The sequence below is a fragment of the Amblyomma americanum genome, chromosome 7 (genome assembly GCF_052857255.1).
Source record: "Amblyomma americanum isolate KBUSLIRL-KWMA chromosome 7, ASM5285725v1, whole genome shotgun sequence".
Lineage (NCBI taxonomy): Eukaryota > Metazoa > Arthropoda > Arachnida > Ixodida > Ixodidae > Amblyomma > Amblyomma americanum.
Window position 1 is genome coordinate 57,933,298 of NC_135503.1, and position 21,963 is coordinate 57,955,260.

General features: G+C 41.7%; 1 protein-coding gene across 6 annotated transcripts in view; it reads right to left on the reverse strand.

The window, feature by feature from the left end:
* Nucleotides 1-3,706: 3,706 nt before the first annotated feature.
* Nucleotides 3,707-21,963, reverse strand: part of LOC144099179 (uncharacterized) — a 39,267-nt gene continuing 21,010 nt past the window's right edge. For 2 of the 6 annotated variants that reach the window (XR_013307337.1, XR_013307336.1), the window contains 10 exons: nt 17,938-17,994; nt 15,622-15,679; nt 14,397-14,458; nt 13,417-13,579; nt 12,938-13,064; nt 12,371-12,427; nt 9,703-9,779; nt 7,601-7,727; nt 5,373-5,622; nt 3,707-3,916 (listed from right to left, as the gene is read on the reverse strand). Coding sequence is in view for 3 of the 6 variants with exons in the window: in XM_077632311.1 (XP_077488437.1) it covers nt 5,581-5,622; nt 7,601-7,727; nt 9,703-9,779; nt 12,371-12,427; nt 12,938-13,064; nt 13,417-13,579; nt 14,397-14,458; nt 15,622-15,679; nt 17,423-17,452; nt 17,938-17,994; nt 20,616-20,660 (845 nt within the window). In the remaining 3 variants the exon portion in view is untranslated. Of the gene's footprint in view, nt 5,623-7,600; nt 7,728-9,702; nt 9,780-12,370; nt 12,428-12,937; nt 13,065-13,416; nt 13,580-14,396; nt 14,459-15,621; nt 15,680-17,422; nt 17,453-17,937; nt 17,995-20,615; nt 20,661-21,963 lie in introns of all 6 variants that reach the window. The other 4 variants (XR_013307335.1, XM_077632311.1, XM_077632313.1 and 1 more) reach the window with 4 other exon arrangements.

The window sequence follows — 21,963 nt, forward strand, 5'->3', positions numbered from 1 at the left end:
CCCAACGTATATGCTACTCCAGACGACAACGCAGGAAGACGAAGGACACCAAATACACATTCGAAGATGCCTACCGGATATTAGATTAGTCATGCGTCCCCGAGAAAAGTGAGCACTGACGTGGAGCTGTACACAAAGCCGACAAAGGAGAAAATATGGCGAGTTAAGTGTCCGAAAGGGGGAAATAAGCAATGAAAACAAAAAGTAGACACGACAATGCTGGACTAACTGGAATAAAGTTAGTCATTAGCTTGGGTCATTATAGCGCTTCCAGGTCTACTTATACTTTGACCTTGTTTCTTTGCTAGCTTCGCTTATTCAAACCAGTGCCACCTTGGTGTTCAAGAACATTTTGCACATCAAGGCACACACCTCTGTACAGTCCCAGATCACTATTTAAGGTGTTCCAGTATGGTGTAAAATGACAGATCATGTAAACGACGCGCCCATGCCCGCGCTCCTTTCGCACTAACTGTACAGAAATAGCTTCAAGTGAATGAATCTGCATATGCCTTTCATTTCGTCAGGCGAGCGTATTGTACGCTCCTGGCACAAACCATTTAAAACTGAGATGCACAGAATTCAGCACAATAAGAAAGCAGTAAGCTGAATTTATTTTAAATTGCACACATAACCTAAATAAACTGCAGCACCTAAACTAAAAGAGAGTACAGACATGAGTGAAATTAGCGATCGGATCCGTGCTACGCCTAGATCATCCCACTGCTGGCATGAATGACTGCTGTTCAATATTTTGATCTCGTGCGTAGACAAGGTACGAGGGATGATCAAAAAGCCTTGCAGCTCACATGAAAGAAAAACTGCAAACCTTGGAAAATTTATTTTTCAACATAATCTCCCCTCACACTAATGACGTACTTCTCCCATTTTACTGGAAGGCTTTTGATACCTTGCAAAAAAGAAAAATCTTTCTTTCTGGTTGCCAGCTAAGCCACTTCTATGCGGCAGTTTGAAGCCGTTTGAAGTCATCGAACCTTGTTCGCTCGAGGTGTTTCTTCAAATTTGGAAATAAAAAGTCACTCGGGGCGAGATCGGGACTGTACAGTGGGTGGTCCAGATGTTCAAAATTACACTCTCGAATAGCAGCTTGGGCAACACAAGACTTGTGAACCGGGGCATTGTCGTGCAGGAAGACATCTCTTGTCACCAATCCTAGTCATTTTTGCATGATGGCTTCACGCAGTTTTCAGAGAACATTGGCGTAATATTCGCCCCTTACTGTCCTACCATTTCCAAGGTATTCAATGAGGAGGATCCTTTTTGCGTCCTAAAAAGTGTCGCCATCACATTAGTCCCCGAGCGTTGGGCCTGAATTTTTTCGGAGAAGGAAACGCTGAACGCTTCCAATGCATATACTGCTGTTTTGTTTCTGGATCCCACTGGTCCAGCCATGTTTCATCCTTATTTACAAGGCGGGAGAGAAAAATCTGCATTGCTTGGAAAGAGGTGCAGAAGTTCCCTTGATGAATGCATGTGGTGGTGTCGATCTTGATGAGAGGTTCTGTGGCAGTGGCAGCCATCATGCCGAGACCTTCCACATACCCAAGACATCGTGGATGATATATTGAAAGCCCTGCCATAAGAAATTTTCAATTCTCTGTCAATTTCGGACACCCTGATTCGGCGATCATTCATGATAAGCCTGAACTAAGGCCTGAACCACCGAGTCACTGTAGCATATGAAGGACATTCACTTATACACATTCGCCATCCTGCTGTGGATTTTTTTGGCGGAACTTCCTTCTTTGCACAAAAATTTGATAATGTGCCGACACTCGAATTTGAAATCATGGGAGGTCGCCATGTTTGGCTTACTGATGCAGACCAAGTAGCGAAATGGAAGGCTTGATATTCAGACCTTGCGTGGCTGCAGAGATGACCTAAACAAAAGGCCTAGAGAGATCACTGTCAGATATACGGTTATAGCCAAGTTGCAAAAGTTTTTGGTCCTCCCTCGCATGCACATTCTTAAGAAAGAAAACTTCAGAAACTTGTTCGTTACGTAATTTGTAAGCCCAGCGATGAGGAGCGCGTACTACGACTGCTCAAGCTGTCGTGGTGGCTCAGTGGTTGTGGTCGGCTGCTTACGCAAAGGACACGGGTTCGATCCCAGCTGCAGCGATCGCATTTTGATGGAGGTGAAATTCTAGAGGCCCATGTGCTGGGCGATGTCAGCGCACGTTAAAGAACCCTAGGTGGTTACCAATTACCGATTACCAATCCACAATGACATTACCAATCACATTCACCGATTACAATCTCAATTACTGATCACATTACCAATTACCAATCACCACTCACTGTCAAGGTTACACTGAATGACACACTATGTCACTACATACTCATACACAAATTTACAAACACAGTATTTGTTTCAGTACAATGAAGTACCGTAACACCACCTTTTCATTCCGTGCAATTTCTGATGCGTAATTAGAAGATTTTCTTAATTACTATAACATCAGTAGACACCCCCAACACTCTTTGCTGTCATACATACTTTTGATAAAACTTAAAAAAAAATGCAGCTGGTAATGATGGTCCATGATCCAAAAAGCTTTGTACTGCTCTGCTCTCCAATTGCCACAATAAATGAAATATGGCTTTTTAATGTTTGACAATACCACACCAGGTAGAGGGATAAAATTTTCAGCTTTAATTTTTTCTTACAATTAGCTCCTTGTTTAGGTACCAAGAAAAATTTTGACGGATTACTTTTTTTGTTGTGGAGGAATTCTGTGCTGCAGTCTGAGTGCAGGTGGAGCTTCACTGCAGACTTAAGTTGTATCCGACTAGAGATGTGAAATACACACTCACTACTCAACACAAATTCATCACAAGAAACCTTCAGAAACTCGTCAGGTGAAGGAACCATAATTTTATCGAAAATGTACAAATCATGCACCAACCAAAAAATCTACGACAAGTGCTTAATTCTCCGTTGCTCCATCCATTTCACAATTGGTGACTTCGGACAATGGCCGCCTGGCTGGGAATGCACCCATTTATGCAGTTTCTTGCTGTAAGCACTTGAGGCCTTAGCATTGAAAAACGCAGCAATTTTCCTTCTCCAGGATATGGGTGCAGGCTAGCTGGTGATCCAAGATTCAAGCGCTTGTGCAGTTTGTGCATGTTGGCAGTTTCAATGCTGCACAGTAGTACTTTAGTCCTTCCGTTCTGCTGTCAAAGGCCAGCATCCGTCTTCAGCTTAAATTTCACTAGTAGGCTCAAGTGGCAACACCTGCACAGCTGCCTCATTCAATCTGCGCGTCCCAAATTTTGCCACAAACAAGCATCCAGAGAGGTTTGGAGGGCTCAAATTTGGAATCTCAGGCAGGCTACAGTTTCTTTCAATATATGATTAGGCATGCACAAAAACTGAAGCTCTGACATGACACAGAGGTGCTAAGTGCAGCAGGCAACAGACAACCCCCTACATCTATGACACTCTGTACATTTGTAAATACCGTGTTAGTCCACAGGATTACCTTGCATCATATTTTTAACACTTCACTTGAGCTGAATTTCTGGTAGGCCAAACAGAGTTGAGAGTATGTTTGTACAAACAAGGTTTTTTGGTTCATAGCAAATAGCAATTTTCTTCAAATAATTTTGAAGTGAATGCTTCAAATACTTTTTAGCACACAAAATGGGTCTAATACATGCGAGGCCATTAAATAAAAAAAAGTGCACTGAAGCTTTAAAAACCCCGCTTTAAAGGTCTAAAAGAGAGCATCTGAAATGTACAAAAACAATTTTCACTTGCTTTGCGATACAAAAGATTAATAAATATATAAAAACAGCAGAATAGCAATATGATATCACTAGACTGAGTCAGCAATCCAAACCCGAGAAGTAAAATCACGTGATACTCCAGCGCAGAAACCGAGGGCAACTGAAAAAAATAAAAAAGACACTGAATTTTCAGGAAACAACAGACATTTGCAGCCCCGCCGGCTGAAATATAAATGTTTTCATCTAAGAACACAGCCTGTTGTAAAAGCATATGGTTCCTCTAGAAGCTCTCTCCCACAGCTGCAAAGAGCCTTTCACTACTTGCCAAGGTTGTTGGTATTGAGGTATCTGCATGCAACTGGTGCCATGCATGGGTGCAGGTGGCTTTCCTAGGTCCCCTGCCATTCCAAAGGGTCTTGAGATTATGGAAGGAGGAGGTTTTCAGGCAGTTCGTGATTTCATTCGTGACTGGCTGGCTAGACCAGTGGCTTTCATCAAAACTAAATTCAGGAAATGTGCACCACACAGAACCACCTGAAGTGTTAGGTTTCGAAGGCGCACAAGCTCCACAGGCTAGATACGCTATCCAAGGTGCCAAGAGTCAAACATTCGCACTATAGTATCACGTGTGATGCAGTGAGTCGCCAATTTCATTTCGGAAAGTATATTTCTCAGTTCTCAGCTTTCTGGCCTCGACTGCCATGCCTTGGACCTCTTTGGTTGTTTGAGGTCGTATAGACGTCACTGCCGCGTAATACGGTATACTTCCTTGCATATGCTGATTTTTGAAAAAAAATGACAGCCTGAAACTGGTTGGATCTGCCTCCATGCGGAGCTGATCTACTTGCAGGGCCTATGTTAGGCCTGGCCGTATCGTGGGTATTACATGTCTCGCGCCGGTTACCATTCCTGCCGTGATGCCTAGAGCTCCATGTGTCGAAAAAAAAATGTACAAATAAGTTTCACGAATTGATCATTTCAACTGCGTGCCAATTATCCAGCTTACTCGCATTGGAGGCTGCTTTCCCTGATTAGTGGCATGGTAGAGCGAGACAGGACCGTTGGCACTTGGCAGTTGCTAATCAATCAGCCGAGCCGCAAGCGAGTGAAAGGCATGAAAGTTGCGGTTTTATTGCCCTTGATTGCCACTTGCACCCAACTGCTGGTCTTAATTGCGATTGCATAGTTAGAAGACTGCCGCTTTGACCTGCGCGAGCGCTGCAATGCCATTCCGCAAGAAACATGTCAAAGTGCGCTAGAAAGGGTTTTAAATGTGCGAGCCAATAAAGTAAAGGTGAGCAAGAGTGCAGTCACAAAGAACTGCATATCAAAGAGTACAATATACATATACATCTTTTTTTTTTTGACTCGCTAGAGCTGTAGGGAAAAAAAAAAAGACAATGATAAGCTTTACATTGCTCACCAGCAGGCTGCACATTACAAAGCACAAGGCATGCAAATCGGTCCTGCACAGGAGGTAGCTACACTTCAAAAGAAATAAGATTGATAATATTTCCTTCGGTGCCAAGAATACAGCAAGGAATATTCACCTATTTTCAGTTGCAGAGAACCATGCACAATGATGCATGCAAGTGCAAACAATGACGTTGCCTTACCCAAGTCATCTTTAATTTCTTAGTAGGGGGACTAAAGCCCTAGCATTGCACAAGTTGTCCTTGCAGTGAGTTTAATGAGGCATTCGGGTGTCTTGTACAGTGTCTGTGCACAATTTTTTGTTTTCTTTCCAGAGCTAGTATCACAGTCTTGGTTGCTTGTCTATACATTACACAGGTGCTCATTGGAAGAAAGAGGAGAGCATGATGATCACTTCTTTGTGTGGACATCACCCATGAGCTTCTCATAATGCTGAAAAAGTTGAAAAAAAAAAATCACAAGCAGGCTGTACACACAACTTTCAGCTTTGTAGCTTCTTATAACAGGTTGCCAAAGGCAAGTCAGGAAGGTTTTAACACTTGCTATTTACAGCTGCACATACTTTTTTATGCCAGTTGTCCAGGTAAGGTCTCTAAAAACACTTACAGGTCAATGCAACAAGCCCACTCTATGCACACCACAACAGCAAAGTAAAAGTGAAATAGACATGACACATAATGGTACAAATGGATGGCAGTAACTACAACAGTAACTAATGAATGAAAGCACCCTATAATAAGGAATTATCATTCTGGCTGTTGTAACAGCAGTGTACAAGAAAGACATGGTGCTTTCTGTGTTGAGACTTAACAGCCCTTTATATGCTAAGAATTCAAAGTTAAAGAATTGGCAAGGACCTTGAGACATTAGCAGCTTTGCCGGAACAAAATGTGAGGCAATTTTATAAAATTAATACAAAAGATTCCTGTACATTTGCAAGCAATGAATAACATTGCTACCGTGCCAGGCAACACAATTTACTATTTTCACATGGCAAGTAAGCTCCATTGCCTGTTTACTTTTTAACTGCTTTCGGAGTTGGTAGAAACTAGGGGTCTGCAAACAGTATTTCGGATCCGAATCGCATATGAATACTGTAGCTCTGCTGCCAAATCGAATGCGCGAGAAATAGTGCAAAAAACTAAATAGAATATGAATTGAATAGTGACAGCACACGATTGAATACAAACTGAATATTTTTATGAATATTTGCTGCCAATGTGCATATTCGTACAACATGAATAATCACACTGAACAGCAAAGTGCTGGTGGCGGTGTTGCAGTGCAGTGCTATAACCCATAGACTTAAGGCTATAGCTGCGAAAAGACATATACTGAACTCCACTAGAGGATACAGAACATGAAGCCAGCATTTCTACTCTTCATATTTATCTTATACGTGCTTAAAATATACTGTTTGCAACAAGAACTATGTATTGAAAATGGGTTCAGAGACTGGGCATTGAAGCCGGGTTTGCTGAACCTGACTAAACCCTGACACATCGCCCAAAGCATTATGAATGGCCAACCAACAAGCCCACAAAGTCACACTACGGCACAGCTCAAATGGACTGCGTCACAGGCAGGCCAATCGCGGCAGTATGGTGTATGAGCCATATCTTTAAAGCAGTCATCAACGAAAGCTACGAAATGCCTTATCTGAATGTTGTGCCAATTGTTCGAAAAATATCTGATAACTTGAGAACATATTTGATTTGTTTTAAATAATTTTGAACATGCACTATTTGATTTGCTCAACGGATCAAATAGGAGGATATTCGATTTGATATTATAAAACTGAATATTCGCATAGCCCTAGTCGAAACTAAAAGCGAAGGGTAAGAAAATACAGCCTAAATTGAAATTTAGTTTCAGTGAGATCTCTTCAACCTGTTAAACATGCGAGTTCCATATGAATTCCATTTCTCTGTACAGAACGAAAAAGAAAAAGGTTCTCAGAGTCTAAGTTTGAAAGAAATAATCTCAAGAGTGAGTAACAGACTATAGCTCATCAGAAAAGAAGAAGTTTGAAGCTCACAAGCCAGAAAAAGAAACTGCTAAGGACACAGGCACCAACAGTTTTTGACGATGAAAACTATATTATACCTATTAACAGAAGCCTCTCACTCAATCACTTCAAAAAAAAGTGCCAGGTTAAAATGCTTTCACTGTAAAATTCTCAGCCAAGAAACGTGCTCGAGGTGTAAGTTCGGGCATAACTTCAGCAGATAATAAAAGGCAGTAAGAGAAAAATATGAAGTGCACCTATTGCACTATACTTTAAATTTGCCTAGAGCAAAGCAAAGCAGCAAATCAGCCAACATTTCTTTATTTGCCATTGCGATTCCCCTTCTTATTTTGCCCATGCAGCATGAACTAAGTAGCAATAGTTACTCAATGTGCTTCTAACCTTGAGTATGGCCAAGTCACAGTTTGTGAGCTGCTTCTGCTTGGCGAATGCCTTGGATTCAGTTTTCCGGGCGTTGGCAGTCAGCAGGACCCATGTGTGAGCCACGTACTCAATATCCGCAAACACACTGCATTAATGTAATAAATTATTTGAACTTTCACATGATAAAGCTACACCAAATTTATGAGACGCATCACACTGGAGAGCAAGAACTTGGCCTTGACCACTTGGTGATTCATTACCACGTACCAAAATGCAAGTACACACGCTTTATGGCATTTCGGCTTCATCGAAATGCCGCTGCCATAGCTCAAATGTACGTTGCGCACTTTCAATCAGCAGCAAAATGCGCAGCCAATGAGCAACTGGATAGAGAGATAAACCACATGCCATAAGAAGACAGCAGTACTGTATTTACGCAAATATAATGTGAGCGGGGGGCTTGCGACCTCAGAAAATGGGAAAAATAAGATGAAAAACAAAAAAGAGAAATGGACTTTCTCGGCAAAAATGAACAAAAAGAAACCTCTCTTAAGAAACACAGAGGCTTCCAGAAGAAAGGAAGATGATACAACAAAGGCTGAGATTTCACTCCTAGTTATCAAGCTACTGTATTTACTCATGTAACCTACACCCTCGCATAATTTGTGCACTCCTAATTTATTACCTGTGTTAATTATTAAAACAAACTTTTACTCGCACATTTTATACTCCCTGTTGCTCCAGACTACCAGCATGCACGGGAGTGCACATGAATTCCTGTGACTTTAGCTTGCGAAGTATGCGGCCGTGTCGCGGAAGTACATGGCACATGGCTGCAAAAGGTGTGAGTGGTGAGGGGACGAAATGCGTACCATTCACCCGGATCGCTTGCGCTGGCGGTCACTTTCCTGAATGAGCAGTTGCGACAGCAAACTTCCGGTAACCTCAATGTGCACCGGAATCCGAAACCAGCGAACCGTTTACTGCTCGGTTAGCCGCTATGCAGCCAGGCCGTATGTGAGGGTAGGGTGCCATTTTATCACCTTTTATCTCTATTTGCCCCTGACTTCTGGCTTTGCAGTTGCATAGTTGCGCACTGTCACGACAGCCTGTGGGGAACCACATAATGTGGGGCGGGGCAGGAGAGGGCATGCACCCTAAATTTTGAGTCAACTTTTTTTTTTTTTTGGCCAGCGAGAGGTGCGAGTTGGGTCGTCGACATACACGTGGCAACACATGGTATATATTGCGCATTGCGACTTTTGGAGAGTTATTTTTAGGACGTGTTCGTGAAATCTCCGCGTAATTTGCACCCCCCCCCCCCCCCCCTTTGAAGCCTTAATTTAGAGGAAAAAAAGTGTGAAAATTACGCTAGGAAATATGGTACTCAGATCTCTTAAAGCAGGCATGTGTTCCATGCAGTGTAGGCACACCTAACGTAAAAAGAAAGATGAAATATGACGATTAGTAAAGATAAGGTTGCAGTCAGCATTGCTGCCTTTCTACACAGAAATGTAAGGAGGCTTTCCATTTCATGGATCTGGGGTCTCCTTTCCTCGAGGCGTACTACTGCTATGACCTGCCAAATTGCTAATGCCTCAGGAAAGCTTGTTACAAGCCGAAACTGGCGTTAACACTCCTGATGCCAATGCTACGAGATGAACTTGTAAGCAGAAGCAGGCAGAACAAATGTTGGCCACAAAAAACCTAAGGTAGTGCACGTATGCTTCCCATACGCAAACTATCCAACACTCAAATTATTAGTATGAAACAGTGACACCCATGCCTCAGGTCATAATGAATGACATGATACAAGACTGCCGTCATGCCATGAAATCATTTTTCCTCAAACAGTGCAAGCAGTGCAGACAGCCTACAGAAGCATCACTATGTATTGCTACATAAATGTCACACCATGCAGCGATACAAGTAAATGAAAGCAGTAGGAAAGATATATAAGTGGCAAAATAAAGTTTCCGAACTCATGACAGTCAATGGGTTGATTAAAGAATTTTATTCATCAGACATATTGTAGTTATTCCCTATCACTTCTGCCTAATGATGTAATTACCTTGCATAACTATAAAATTACAATGTAACAAGAAATAATGAGTCAGTACCTTGAGATCACAGCCAACAAAGCCTCGTTTTCTTCAAGCAACCGAATCCTCTGGCTTGTCTGTTTAAGCAGAGAACCCTGCAGAATGGGAGAGAACACACACATCCCGTCAAATATACACACACAAGAAAGAAGGTGTTTGCGGTTATCTGCACATACCAAAATTTTTCTATCTGTGCTATACAGGCACTTCGACGGCCTTTAAATAAATTGTCTACCAGCTCAAAAGAAGCGTAAGCGTTGCTGCATAAGCAGCTCCAATGTTCATCAAGTCAGTAGTCTATAAAGATACAGTGCTCTCCCGAGTTTCCCCAGCGTGCACTCTTGGATGTTCTGATAGCCATGTAGTTCAAAACGAGAATAAAGCAGTATAGCACACTACTTAATTACAGAGTCACTTATTTTGGAGAAATGAAGAATCTAGCTACAAAAATACTGCAGCCAGGAAAACCTTAACATCAGACAAATTCTAGAGCATGCATGTGTCCCAAAGGATTGCTTTCAAAAGATCACAAACGTTGCAGTTTACCACAGGCGATGTCAGTGATATGAAAACTTTTTAGTTTTTTTCCACTGTGTGTGCTACTTCTGCATGAACTCTTTTTCATGATGCTTTTCACAAAAATAAAGGTACAGATTAGATATATCCCTTCCCTACAATCACAGGCTAATGGTTTGGACATTGATCGGCCACAAGGACGTGTTGAAAGTTTCTTAGGTGGAATTTATTGTCTAACGTCACTGTGAAACATCTCCCACTCTTTTATAAACCAAGTAGCAAAAACTTTTGCTATATTCATATCAAATGTTGCACCTTTTTCTAACCTTCTTCACCATGACCTCAATTCCACATTATGGCACACAGAGGCGGTTTTTCGAAATCTGCTAATATATACTACAGTTCTGAAGTAGACTCATTGTTGAGACTCCCAAGATGTCCATGACAGATTTCACTGCCTGAGAAACTGCCAATTATTTAAAAAAAAAAAAAGTGAAATAATAAAAAAACCTGCACCATCTGCTAACTCTCTGAAACAATGCCACACCATCATGCTTTTAATGTGAAAGTACTGCAAAAAGGGATGCTGCAAACACAAAGTGACATGGCCTGCACAGGCACAGGTGCACGAGAACCAGCACTACACTTGGCGACAGATTTTCCTGGCAACGAAGGAAAGGCTACAGGGACAGAGCGTCCTAAGCTGTGTTATTCCACCATATTAGCTTGAGTGTACGACAGTGCACCTGGCCATCTGGCATGTTGTTCTCTCCACGGCACCTTCATTCCTTTGCTGGGGCAGCTGGTGCCATCTATGAAAGCTTTTTGTAACTAGATCTCCGTAGGAAATTTGTTGCACTAAAAAAAAACAGCATTTTTTCCTTCACTTCTGACGCTGAAAGTTAGCAGTCGAGTTAAAATTTGCCTTAAATAATGAGTGTTGACAATATACTATGTTTAAAGCGGAAACTAATAACTACAGGAGGAGACAACATCCCACTGTGTAGCAAGAAAGGGCATGTTTCGGTTTCATAGCTTCCACATCATTGCCGGAAAAAGTTGTCGCGGAGTATAGCAAATGCTCTACCGTTGCCTCCCTTTGGATCTTCAAATTCACAAGGAAACTGCTATACTCCATTTCATAATAGTGTGCAATGTACCATGACTGGCAACATCTTGAACTTTGTGTTACCTCTTACAACATTTTCATCCTCCCCTCTCGAGATCTCAAGAAGTAAGGATGACATCAGGTGGAGTGATACGTGGCTGGCGTGTCTATTTGCTCCGACTATATCCGCGCTCAAGAACTATAGTTCGCTATCAGTAAAAACTGTAACCAGAGGGTTCAATAACTGAAAGCCTGACTGTCTTCCCTGACATTTTCTTTTCCAAGCGTGTCGTTTTGTACTGCTCCATGCTCTCGTCCAAACCATCATGAAGGCTTAAAGAGTAAGAGTGATGTGTGACGGAATGATGTGCTTTTGTGGGCGCACGACTTGCACAGCTCCAACAACACTGCACGCAGAGTGTGACACCAGTACAGACATCATGCATTTTGCCATTTTGAGTTCGCGTATGCTGCTGAATGCACTGTGGAGCACTGTGGTGGATATTTATCAAAACAGTGTGCCGAATGTCATTCAGCTTCCCTGGTGCGAGAGTACAATCAGCAGCAAAAGTTTGCGGGACGCAATTTCTTTGAAAAACGTCTATTGTATAGCTTTACCTCGCTACCCAGTACCCTAGGAGCATGCAGGCCCCGAGTTCCTTTACACATTTCAGGCAATTTGCTTATGTGCCTGCGCCGGAATGAATTTTTTCTGCACACCCACATCCCTTAACCTTTTGCTGATGACTGTACATGGTCATGATTCTAATGTGATATGACCCTTCAAACTATGAAATCAAGTGCCAATATACGTGCGTTCACTAAAGTGGATGCTCATTTGAAACACCTTCAGGTTTATCAACAGTAATAAGGGGCGCCACTTAAAGCTAAAGTGAGGCCTGAATAACTTGAAAGTCTGTCAACACACACGAGTGGGGACTTTGAATTTTTTTCCTCTCTCCCAATACAGTATTTAACTGCAACACCATAATTTTCACAGTTTTTCCCACATATTTCTTAGCGCAAATGCAAATGGGGTCATAAGATCAGAAGCCCACTCACACCATAACAAGGACCAGTGAAGTCGCCTGTTTCGACATTGAGGACAGATGCCTTTTTCTGAAAAACAGGAACGAAGAACACGGCAACTTCAAGAATTGCAGGACAATTTCCTGTGACATCGATATGTATGCCAATGCCTACTGCACTGGAAATAAATATAAGTAACCGATAGAAGCTTTGTTCAAGATAACAATAAGATTTCAAATCGAAGAGTGTGATGGTGAGCTTGTCTGTTCAACCTAACGGTGCGCCAGTAGACATGTTTCATACACCTGAAACACACCGCCACTGCCTGCATACAAGTTATGACAGCCATGCTCTCTTTACGCACAGAAATCGGGTGTTCATTATACGTGGCCTAGACAGCTCTCGCATCACAGATATCCAATGCTAAGAATGTTCACAAAATAGCGATGCATGCATAATCTTGCATTTCATTAGTACTGTGAAACAAGATTCCTTTGTGCATTGAATTTTAGATTAGTTCCCAAAATTTCTACAATCTTAAAACATTACTTGGTAGAACAGTACAGCTAGCAAGTACCAGAAAAGTGAAAAAGTACGCACCCTGACTGACGACGGGAGACCGAAGTCCTTAGTACGGTGCTCATCTACGTAACCTATCACCGCTGCTGCGTTTAGGCATGAGTTGTCCAGCACATCAAACCTTTGGTCTTCAAACCACAAGAAGTCACTGCATCAAAATATCACAAACAAAAGAGTTAATAACACAATCAGTCTGGCTAATCTGCACCTCCTGCATGGCAGGCTAAAGGTAAATAATATACCTACCCCCCAAAAAAAGGTTGACTACAAAATAAACTGCAAGTTTACATGTGTACTATGTGCTCACTTAAGAAAGGAGAATACAAGCTTTTTTTTTTTAGATATCTATGAGCTACAAAAATCCTGATAAAAACTGCTCTCTTGGATAAAAAGTTTCACTACAAACACCACATGTATATGCCTGCGTGTCAAGGCACCTTAAAGGTGCACTAAAGAGGAATCTGAACTCGTCTTTTAACCGCGGGATCTTTGTTACTCACCCAAACTTTCGGGGTGCAAAGAGGGCTAAGACCTTGGCGCTGGCAGCCACCTCATGGGCACTTAGAGGCCCGCCCACGATGACAATTGTTCGGCCAATGAGCAGTGAGTACAGAACGTCTTCCACTTTGATCCGCTTGCTGAGCACCTGCAGGAATATTGCTTCTGCAAAAGACACAACATTGAGAATGCACGTCTGGCGGAAGGTCCGCCAAGGTATGATCGTGACATTTAAATCGATAAATGAATACCTCCTCAATCCACTGGCATTGCAGTGAATACAATACAGCAGGAAGAAAGTATACTCAGTGACAGCTTTTCTTGGCAATGAAGGTAAGGCTACAGGGGCGGAGGTTCGGTAACTGTGTCATTCTGCCATATATTTTGGCCACACGACGATGCACCTGACCACCTCGAGCATTTGATCTCTGCGCAGCAGCTTCAATTGCTGCTGGTGTAGTTGGTGCCATCTATGAAAGCTTCTTGTAATAAAACATCCTTAGCAAATTCATTGTGTTAAAGAAAACTCTTTTCCTGACTTTATAATGTCGAAAGTTGGCAGTTTTCTTAGAAATATGCCTTAAATAGCACATACTGACAATATAATATGTTTTAAGAGAAGAATAAATGCAAGCGGGGGGTGGGAAAAGGGCGTTTCCGGTGCGCAGCTTCGGCTCCACTGTCAGAAGCAGTTATCATGAAATATAGTGCTGCACACTCCTTCAAAGAAGATAGTTGCAGATATAGTGAAGGGAACTTTCACCAGACCGCAGCACCCCAAAAATATTACTATGAAACTAATGACCCAGTTCAGGCAGTCATGCTAATCATGATTATAAACAAGGTGCCAGTCTTCTTTGATTGAACTTGGCTACTAGGCAGTGCAAGTCATGAGGAGTTGCTGCCTGTTATCCAATAAACACAAGGAATTAAACCAACCAAAGAAGTCTATGCTACATGATATGAAGAACTGGATACTAACCAGAACCATCATGCACACAAGTCTGTATTGCATCCCACTGTTTCTCCAGAGTTAATCCGTGCCTAAAGGTTGGGAGATAAGAATGAGAGAAATGTAAGCTATATAAGTAAAAACTTTTATCCTTTTTTTTTTTGAAACCATGTATAAAGAGACGAAATTAAGCAAGAAGCAGACCACCACATATCCAAAAGCCCTAGCAATAGCTTTACTGCTATACGGCCAGCAAACAAAATTACATAACCAAGAAATGAAGCAACTGCGCGATCACATAGAAACAAGGTCCAGAAATTTTCGCTCATAAATGGGAACGCGGCTTTGAAAACAAAAAGCCAAAAAATGGGTTTTTAAATATTGGTTGTATTTGCTTGTATGCCTTGTTTTTTGTGCTGTCCCAGTGTTTCTTTGCTGCAATTGGGGAGTACTCTAAAAAAACTGTTTTGTGAACCACAGTGGCTGTGGACTGTGGGAAAACACTCCAATGGGCGTTTTTCTCCGTTAGTTTTCCACCTAGATATCACCTTGTGGAGCAGATTTCTTTATGAATATTTTATCTATTTTGACCCCATTTGTTTTGTTCCACTCCTAGGAAAATAGCACCAGTCAAGACATTCCTTGTTTTCCAAATTTTTGAATTGTGAATTTCTTGTACGAAATTTTCTTCTCACTCAAGACATGTCAACGAACACTGCATTACAAAAACTAAAAACCAAAATTTGTACATTGCGAAAAAAAATTCCAAGAATGTCTTGACCTGTAATACGCCAGTAGGAATGCAATGAATGGTGAACCAGCCTTCTATGACATTTTCTTTACTCTGTGGTCTTTTCAATATATTCACGGGAAAAAAATATATATTAAAACAATTTTCTGGAGATATAAGAGTGAAACTTTGTGAGAGTAGATATAAAATTATTTCTAATATGGCAAAAATCTTTAATGTAATACATCATGAAATAAACAAAATGTGCTGAAAGCAGCGTCGCCTTTTAATAGTCTGACATGAAAGACTTAAATGTGTCACTGCTACCTGCATGTTTATTGCTTCTGCTCTTTTCGTTTTTAAGAGCTGCATTACGTTCAATACACACCATAATAATCAATGATGTGTTAAAGCTACATGCACAAATAATAAGCACCAGGCTGAGAAATGCACAATTTATAATGGATTAGCAGGCCATATTCAGGACACAGCAAGGCAAATGAGAAAAAGCCATGGACAACTGACTTGGAGCAGTCTGCAGGATCGATGCCTTCTTCATCCCTGACCCAGTAGCTTCTTTCTGCTGCAAGACATCAAAGAAATGGAAGAAAACTTGATTATGAAAAGCACTGTCAAACAGCATGTAAGTATTTCATCTTCATAATTATAGTTCAATTAGGCCCACTGCTGGGCAAGGACACAGTCAAAAAGAAAGAGCAGTACGGCAAACAACCTGCACTTATCACCCCATCGTGAGTCATGTTAGGTCCACTGCAATAAACACAGCAAATTTTCTCAGCATCCAGAATGTTACCACAATAAACAACTGCATACCTGTCCTGCACATTACATAACCTGCCAATGTCCATTTTTTCCACTTAATCCCAGGTAGAATACCAATAACTAGTTATGAGGAAAGGAAGGATGCAGTAACTGTCGCCACTCTCAGTGGACACCTCAACAATTTCTTGTTAGCTGCTGCGGTGGCTCAGTGGTTGTGGTGCTCAGTTGAGGATCATAAAGACGCAGGTTTGATCCCAGCATGGAGGTCGCATTTCTATCGTGCATATTGCATAGCACACAGATGTCTTTTGCCTCCAAAAAAACACAGCCGCCACAGCAGGGATACTGACTGATCCTCTGCTGCCCTTTTCCTGTCTTTTTCTGTCCATTTTCTGTCAGCCGTGACGGACAGTTGGTTGCTGAAACGATTGTTTTCTTTTTACCACACTATATTTGGGAATTCTTGAAAGTGTTTGCTGAAACACCTGGCATACAATTTGAAACCTGAGGGCCGAGTGGCCTGTACTATGGGAACCAGTTCAACCCAAAATGAAAATGCACAAGCAGCCCCTACTACAGTAGAACCCCGCTGTTACGTTCCTAGCTGCTGCGTTTTCGTGAGCCACTCCTGTCGTAGCTCCCCCAGAAACATATACAATAATGACACTGCTGTTATGTTGAAACTGCGGTAGCTTTCCCGCACGCTATGTCGCGAATGTTACTTCGTGACAGCAGTTCACCCCGTGCAGGCATTTTTACGGCCAACATTTAGTGCACGCAGAATGGTGATGGGGCCAAAGCAGAAGTTAGACTCCATCAGAGCTTAGCAGCCACCATGCCCTGTTCAACGGCTTCTGGCGTGTTGCACCCACACCGACGCTGAGCACAGTTAGCGGTGGCGTGAATCTTTTTACAGCTGCTGGTGTGGCTGTAGTTGGTGCAATGACTGAAGGTGCAAAAACAGACTATGCTGCGGCAAGCGCCACGTGGGCAGTGCTGCACGAGATGCAGTTGCACAGGTTGGCCCCGAGGCATGTTTATGCTATCCGCACTTTCCCTGTCACCTGAAGCTTAAAGCGTGATTTCTAGGCTCCAATAGATGAGGACTGAGAACGATTAAAGTGGCCGCTACAAGAATAGTGTGGAAGCACGCATGCGTGCAGTGATCTTGCATGCGGCACAACTAACAGGAAGTTGTACCCCAGAGTGGTAGAAAATTTTTTGAAGGTTTTGAATGCAAAGTGAAAAAGTCAAGTTGATCGAATTGCTTACCAAAAAAAAAAAGCATCGATGACAAAAACATGTGAACGAGCACTTATTTCTCATAAACCAGAAAAGATGCCTGACAGCTGTCACAATTCAACACCTCTTCTTTCTTGTGAGGTAGGAAAGCATGGTTCACATTCCAATAACACAACATTCTAATCATGAAAAACAAAATAAAAATCAAGCAGAAAACAGAATATTGCACTTGCTCACAAAGGTGGATATGCCAGACAGTAACACTACAATGGACGAATGTGTGATAATTTTGCCTACTTACACATGCATACTTTTGGCTCCTGCACCTTCTCTAAGGACAACAGTCGGCAGAAACAAAAGATGAATGAAACAGAAGAAAGAAAGCTTGTTAGCTGCATTTACACAAAACAAAACAGGGCAGCAGATAAAAAAAAAGGGATGAGCTATCATATATACTTCTACTGCTTCCTATATGTCAAAACCCTCCCACCCTTTGTGGCATTTGAATGGAAGTGACAGCTAGCCCCAGCAAGTTGGCGGGCAGATTGTAAACACTGTTCATGTGTAAAAACACTGTATAACTGGCCGGCAGTTTCACACAGCTGTGGCACATTCCCTGTACCTTTGCAGTCTGTTGGCTCTGAAGTGCAAGATGCATGTCGTGATCATCAGCAGCAGCAGCAGTGTGGCATTTTTTGCCCATGACCTTGACATCCTGTAGCTTCCACATCAGGGCCAACAAAATGAAAGCCTGGGTGCAGGAAATGTGCCACATCTATGTGAGGCCACTACATTAGTGTTCAAGGAGGCATTTACCAGGCTCTTCGCTGTTTGTGCTGCTCCCACTGTTTCTCCTTTGCCGCATCAGCTGTTCTGAAAAAAAAAAGAAAAAAGGAGAGAAAGTGGGCAATGAGGGCCTTTCATACTGCAGAGAACAGTCGCGCATGACATACAGTCACCTGCATACTTCCTTGAGACGTGGTTTAAGTGCCCTTCTATTTCGTTCATATATGGCAGTTGTGTTCTTCAGTCCCAGTACCATATACATACTACTTGGACTCGGCTGGTTCCCAAAAGTGCCAATATCTCCATTCTACAGGCTCAGAAGCTCAGAGGCATTACATGACAAAGATGCATATTCAGGTTAAATACAGTTTACTGCACTGATATTGTGACAGCATTATTATCAGTTAATATACTACAGAGAGCTGTGGTCATCTTCAATAATCAAACTCTATTATACTCAGTTTCATACATCAGATGCAACGTTGTCAGAGTTAGTGCCATTGTTTGTGCTGCCTACGCCTGTGATAAAAAATTAGTGCGTTCCTTGTGATGACCGAAAAATAAATGCTTTCCTTGTGGGCTTATTACACGATATATTTGTCACGAGCCTTAGACCACTCGGCCACAAAACAAGCGCGCGGGGCAAAGTGCGTCCTTTATTTTTCATGCGGACTACTCCGTACCTTTCACAGCATTGCGCCTGATGTATAAAACAGAGAATGGAGTGGAGTAATATCTGCGCTGTATGGTGGTCTTTAAGAGAAAGATTACTACTGCACAGAAGATTCTTGCATGCATATATGGAGCAGGTGACAACTTTGACGAAGAGCTAAGAACAGTCGAGGTCACACTGCATTATATGGTTTTGATCATCGACTGATATTTTGGAAGATTGCTCTGTCAGTTCTTTGCAGCACATACAAACACTATTGCCAACGAAGAGCTCAGCATGCCCTTAAAAGTGTGAAAGTCAAGCCTATAAGAAGCAGAAGCACGCATTCACAATCTGAAAGAGCAAGAACTGCACCAGGAAAAGGGCTCATCTGACAGATGAAGGCCTACCTAATATCATTTAATGCTAAATCAGCTACAGTCAAAAATAATTACTAGCAATTAAATAGTTTTTAAAACCTAATGCAAGTGGCCAAATGCACGCTACAGTAAAGTATTTCGGATTAATTTTAAACACGTCAACATCTAAGATGTGCATTAAAATGCCAGCAAAAACTACATTTTTGTATCTCACTTTCATCGTAATGTAGTAGGAAAAACAGTTGTATCATGTGACTAAGAGCTTTCAACTTAAGCATCAGGAGGCTGCTTAGGAGCAATACAACATACTTTTTACGTTAGACGGAGTGTCTATTGGTAGGGACGAGTATAAAAATAGAGGCAGACTCTGGTAAACCTTCCTCTCCGACTAGAGAAGACTTTGAGCTTTCGGAAAGAGTTAATGTTTTAAATTGGCAAAGAAAGTCAGGCCAGTGCCGATGGTTGCATCGTGCTGCATTGAAACTTAGCTGCTCTCCAAGTAATCTGCCTGCATCGCCTGAAGTTGACATACTAATACACTTTATGAGTAAACGACTGAGTGCAACAAACAGCGTTGTTTTTATTTTTGCTGGAAGAAACTTCAGATGCCTTAATTTCATTTCCCTGCAGCTTGTCACCATTTTTTGCAAAGTTTAACCATGCTTTCTTATCATCTCTTGTAATGTTTTCAGAAAGGCAGGCTGCTGCTATTGCCAGTAGTGCTGCCGGCAAATGAGGTTGCTGGTACCTGTGACAGATATCACTAGTTTTATTTTACTGATAGCATTTTAAAAAAAATCCTTAGGGCCCTCAATAGTCCTTTCAACAAAATCTAATCATCATGGTTGATGTCCCGCTTGTTATTGCCGCCGCCCGACGTCTAGGCGGCGCAGCAGTCAACGTGTCCACAGAGCAGCATACAGTTAATATACTAACTTCATATCATGCCTCCGATGTCAGGGTTTGCAGACGTCATCTCCCATTGAGAAAACGAGACACATGGAAAAATTGTGCTTTAAATTGCTCTGCTGTGTTTCTTAACACCACAGCCAGGTATTCACTTATTTGGACAAGGAGCTTTCGATTGATGAAAAGGAAGGGTCGATAAAAGTCAGTTCAATGTCCCTTTGAGAGCCTGTAAAGCACTTTATCAGCCCTTAAAAGATGTCTTCTTTTTCCCTATTAATCCAATCCAACCCTTCATGTCCCTAAGACAGAAAGGCCTATGTTCTGCCAACTGAAAATAAAACACCACCAGAGACTTTCTTCACTGAGTAAAAGAACAATACATTAACTCATACTTGGTAAAAAAAAAAATGAAATACCTCGGGATGATGGCGTGTGAATAGCTTTTACATTACTTCCGCGGTGCTCACAGTACAAGGCATGGTTTAGAAACAAAGAAACACCAGCGTTGGCTAAAGGTATTTAGGAGCTTCATTTGCAAACTGCCAAATGGTGGCCTATGCATTATTATTCATCCGTGTGCCTCATGACAGACACGCTGTAAAACTGAGCTATTAAATCGTTAATTACATAATCAAGGCCACTTTAAAATGCAGAGCAGACAGCAACTGGAAGCAGATCTGCATTTTCAAGAAATGTAGAAAATCAAAGCACTTCACCTCTAACCAGAAGGCAGAAATTGAGGACATCTCACAGTTAGGACTGCCTACCTTTCCAACTTGTCCGTGTTTTGGGAGACCTCTGAGCCACTGTCTCTACATGCAAAGCAGCAGCAACAAAGACAGCAAGCGCAGCATGCAGTACATAAATACACATGCAGCTTGCAGGGCAAAACAGGCAATCATCAGCAGAACAACACCGCTCAAATACTGCAGCATGCACACTGAACTATGCAGTATGCTTAGTGGCCCACTAATAACTTTTCTTACTCCGTTCTATAGATTATTTATTGCCTGAACAAAAGACATGCCAGAACAGGACATGGGAACATGGCTCCTTTTTAGAAATACCCTTCTACTTTTAACAAAATTCAATACCCCTCCCATACCTTTCTTTAGCCTTTTCAAATGCTGCTTTCCACACTGTTTTTCAAGGAAATATTTTTCATGCCTTAACAGTCTATGCACGACTCTAGAAAGCCAATTAATCTTGTAATGCCCCCTATATCACCTGTCATACAAGGCGCAAAAATGCGAATAATTTTCATTCCTGTTCATAGGACTACACGAATTGCTAACATTCTGCAGAAACGGTTATTTACAACATATTTATCGATGCAAGGAAAGGTCAAAGTGTCAGCTGCAAAAGGTGCAGGAGGCCTGCTGGAAGATACTCATGCAAAAGCTAACCCTAACGGAAAAACAGCCAAAAATACCTGTGGTCATAAAGGTGCCCTGGCAAGGCATGGAACAGTTTTGAATTTGCATCTGACTGACTGCACGTGACAGCATATTTTCCCTATGTTTTACTGTCCTTAGACATTTGAAAGTTACCAAAATTATCTAAATTCATCTATGCACTCATGATCTCTTCCTTACTAAATTTGTTTTTTTACATTTTTACAATGAAGGGCCCATTAGTGAGGAAATCCTGGAACTTCTGCACGGCATTTTCAATGCCTGGGCATTATAGGGCTAACCTCTTCGACTCTTCCACATGCCTCTCGGCACTTTAAAAAAAAAAAAGATTTTTGCTGCCTTAAGTCTATGTAGGCATAAAGAAAAGAAATTAATTTTGCTATCAGAAACAACGACTATTAATTTTCTGACAACTGAGTTCCTAATGGTTGAAAATCGTAACAGTGAAATCACTAGGTTTTGTCAAATAAGCTCTCGAGCGATTGCGCATTTGCTTTTTTTTTTCAAAGACGACTATGACACTGGAAACCTAGAAAAAAATATTATGGGCTATAAATATAAACTCCACTTCAATGTTGCTGTTGAAGGATGTGCTGCCAAGGTTACTGTTTGAAGAAATATTACCTACTGCATTGCTAGCTAAAATACAAATGCACTGTGAGTACAAAAATAAAAGTGCTCACTTCACCTAAAACAAAAA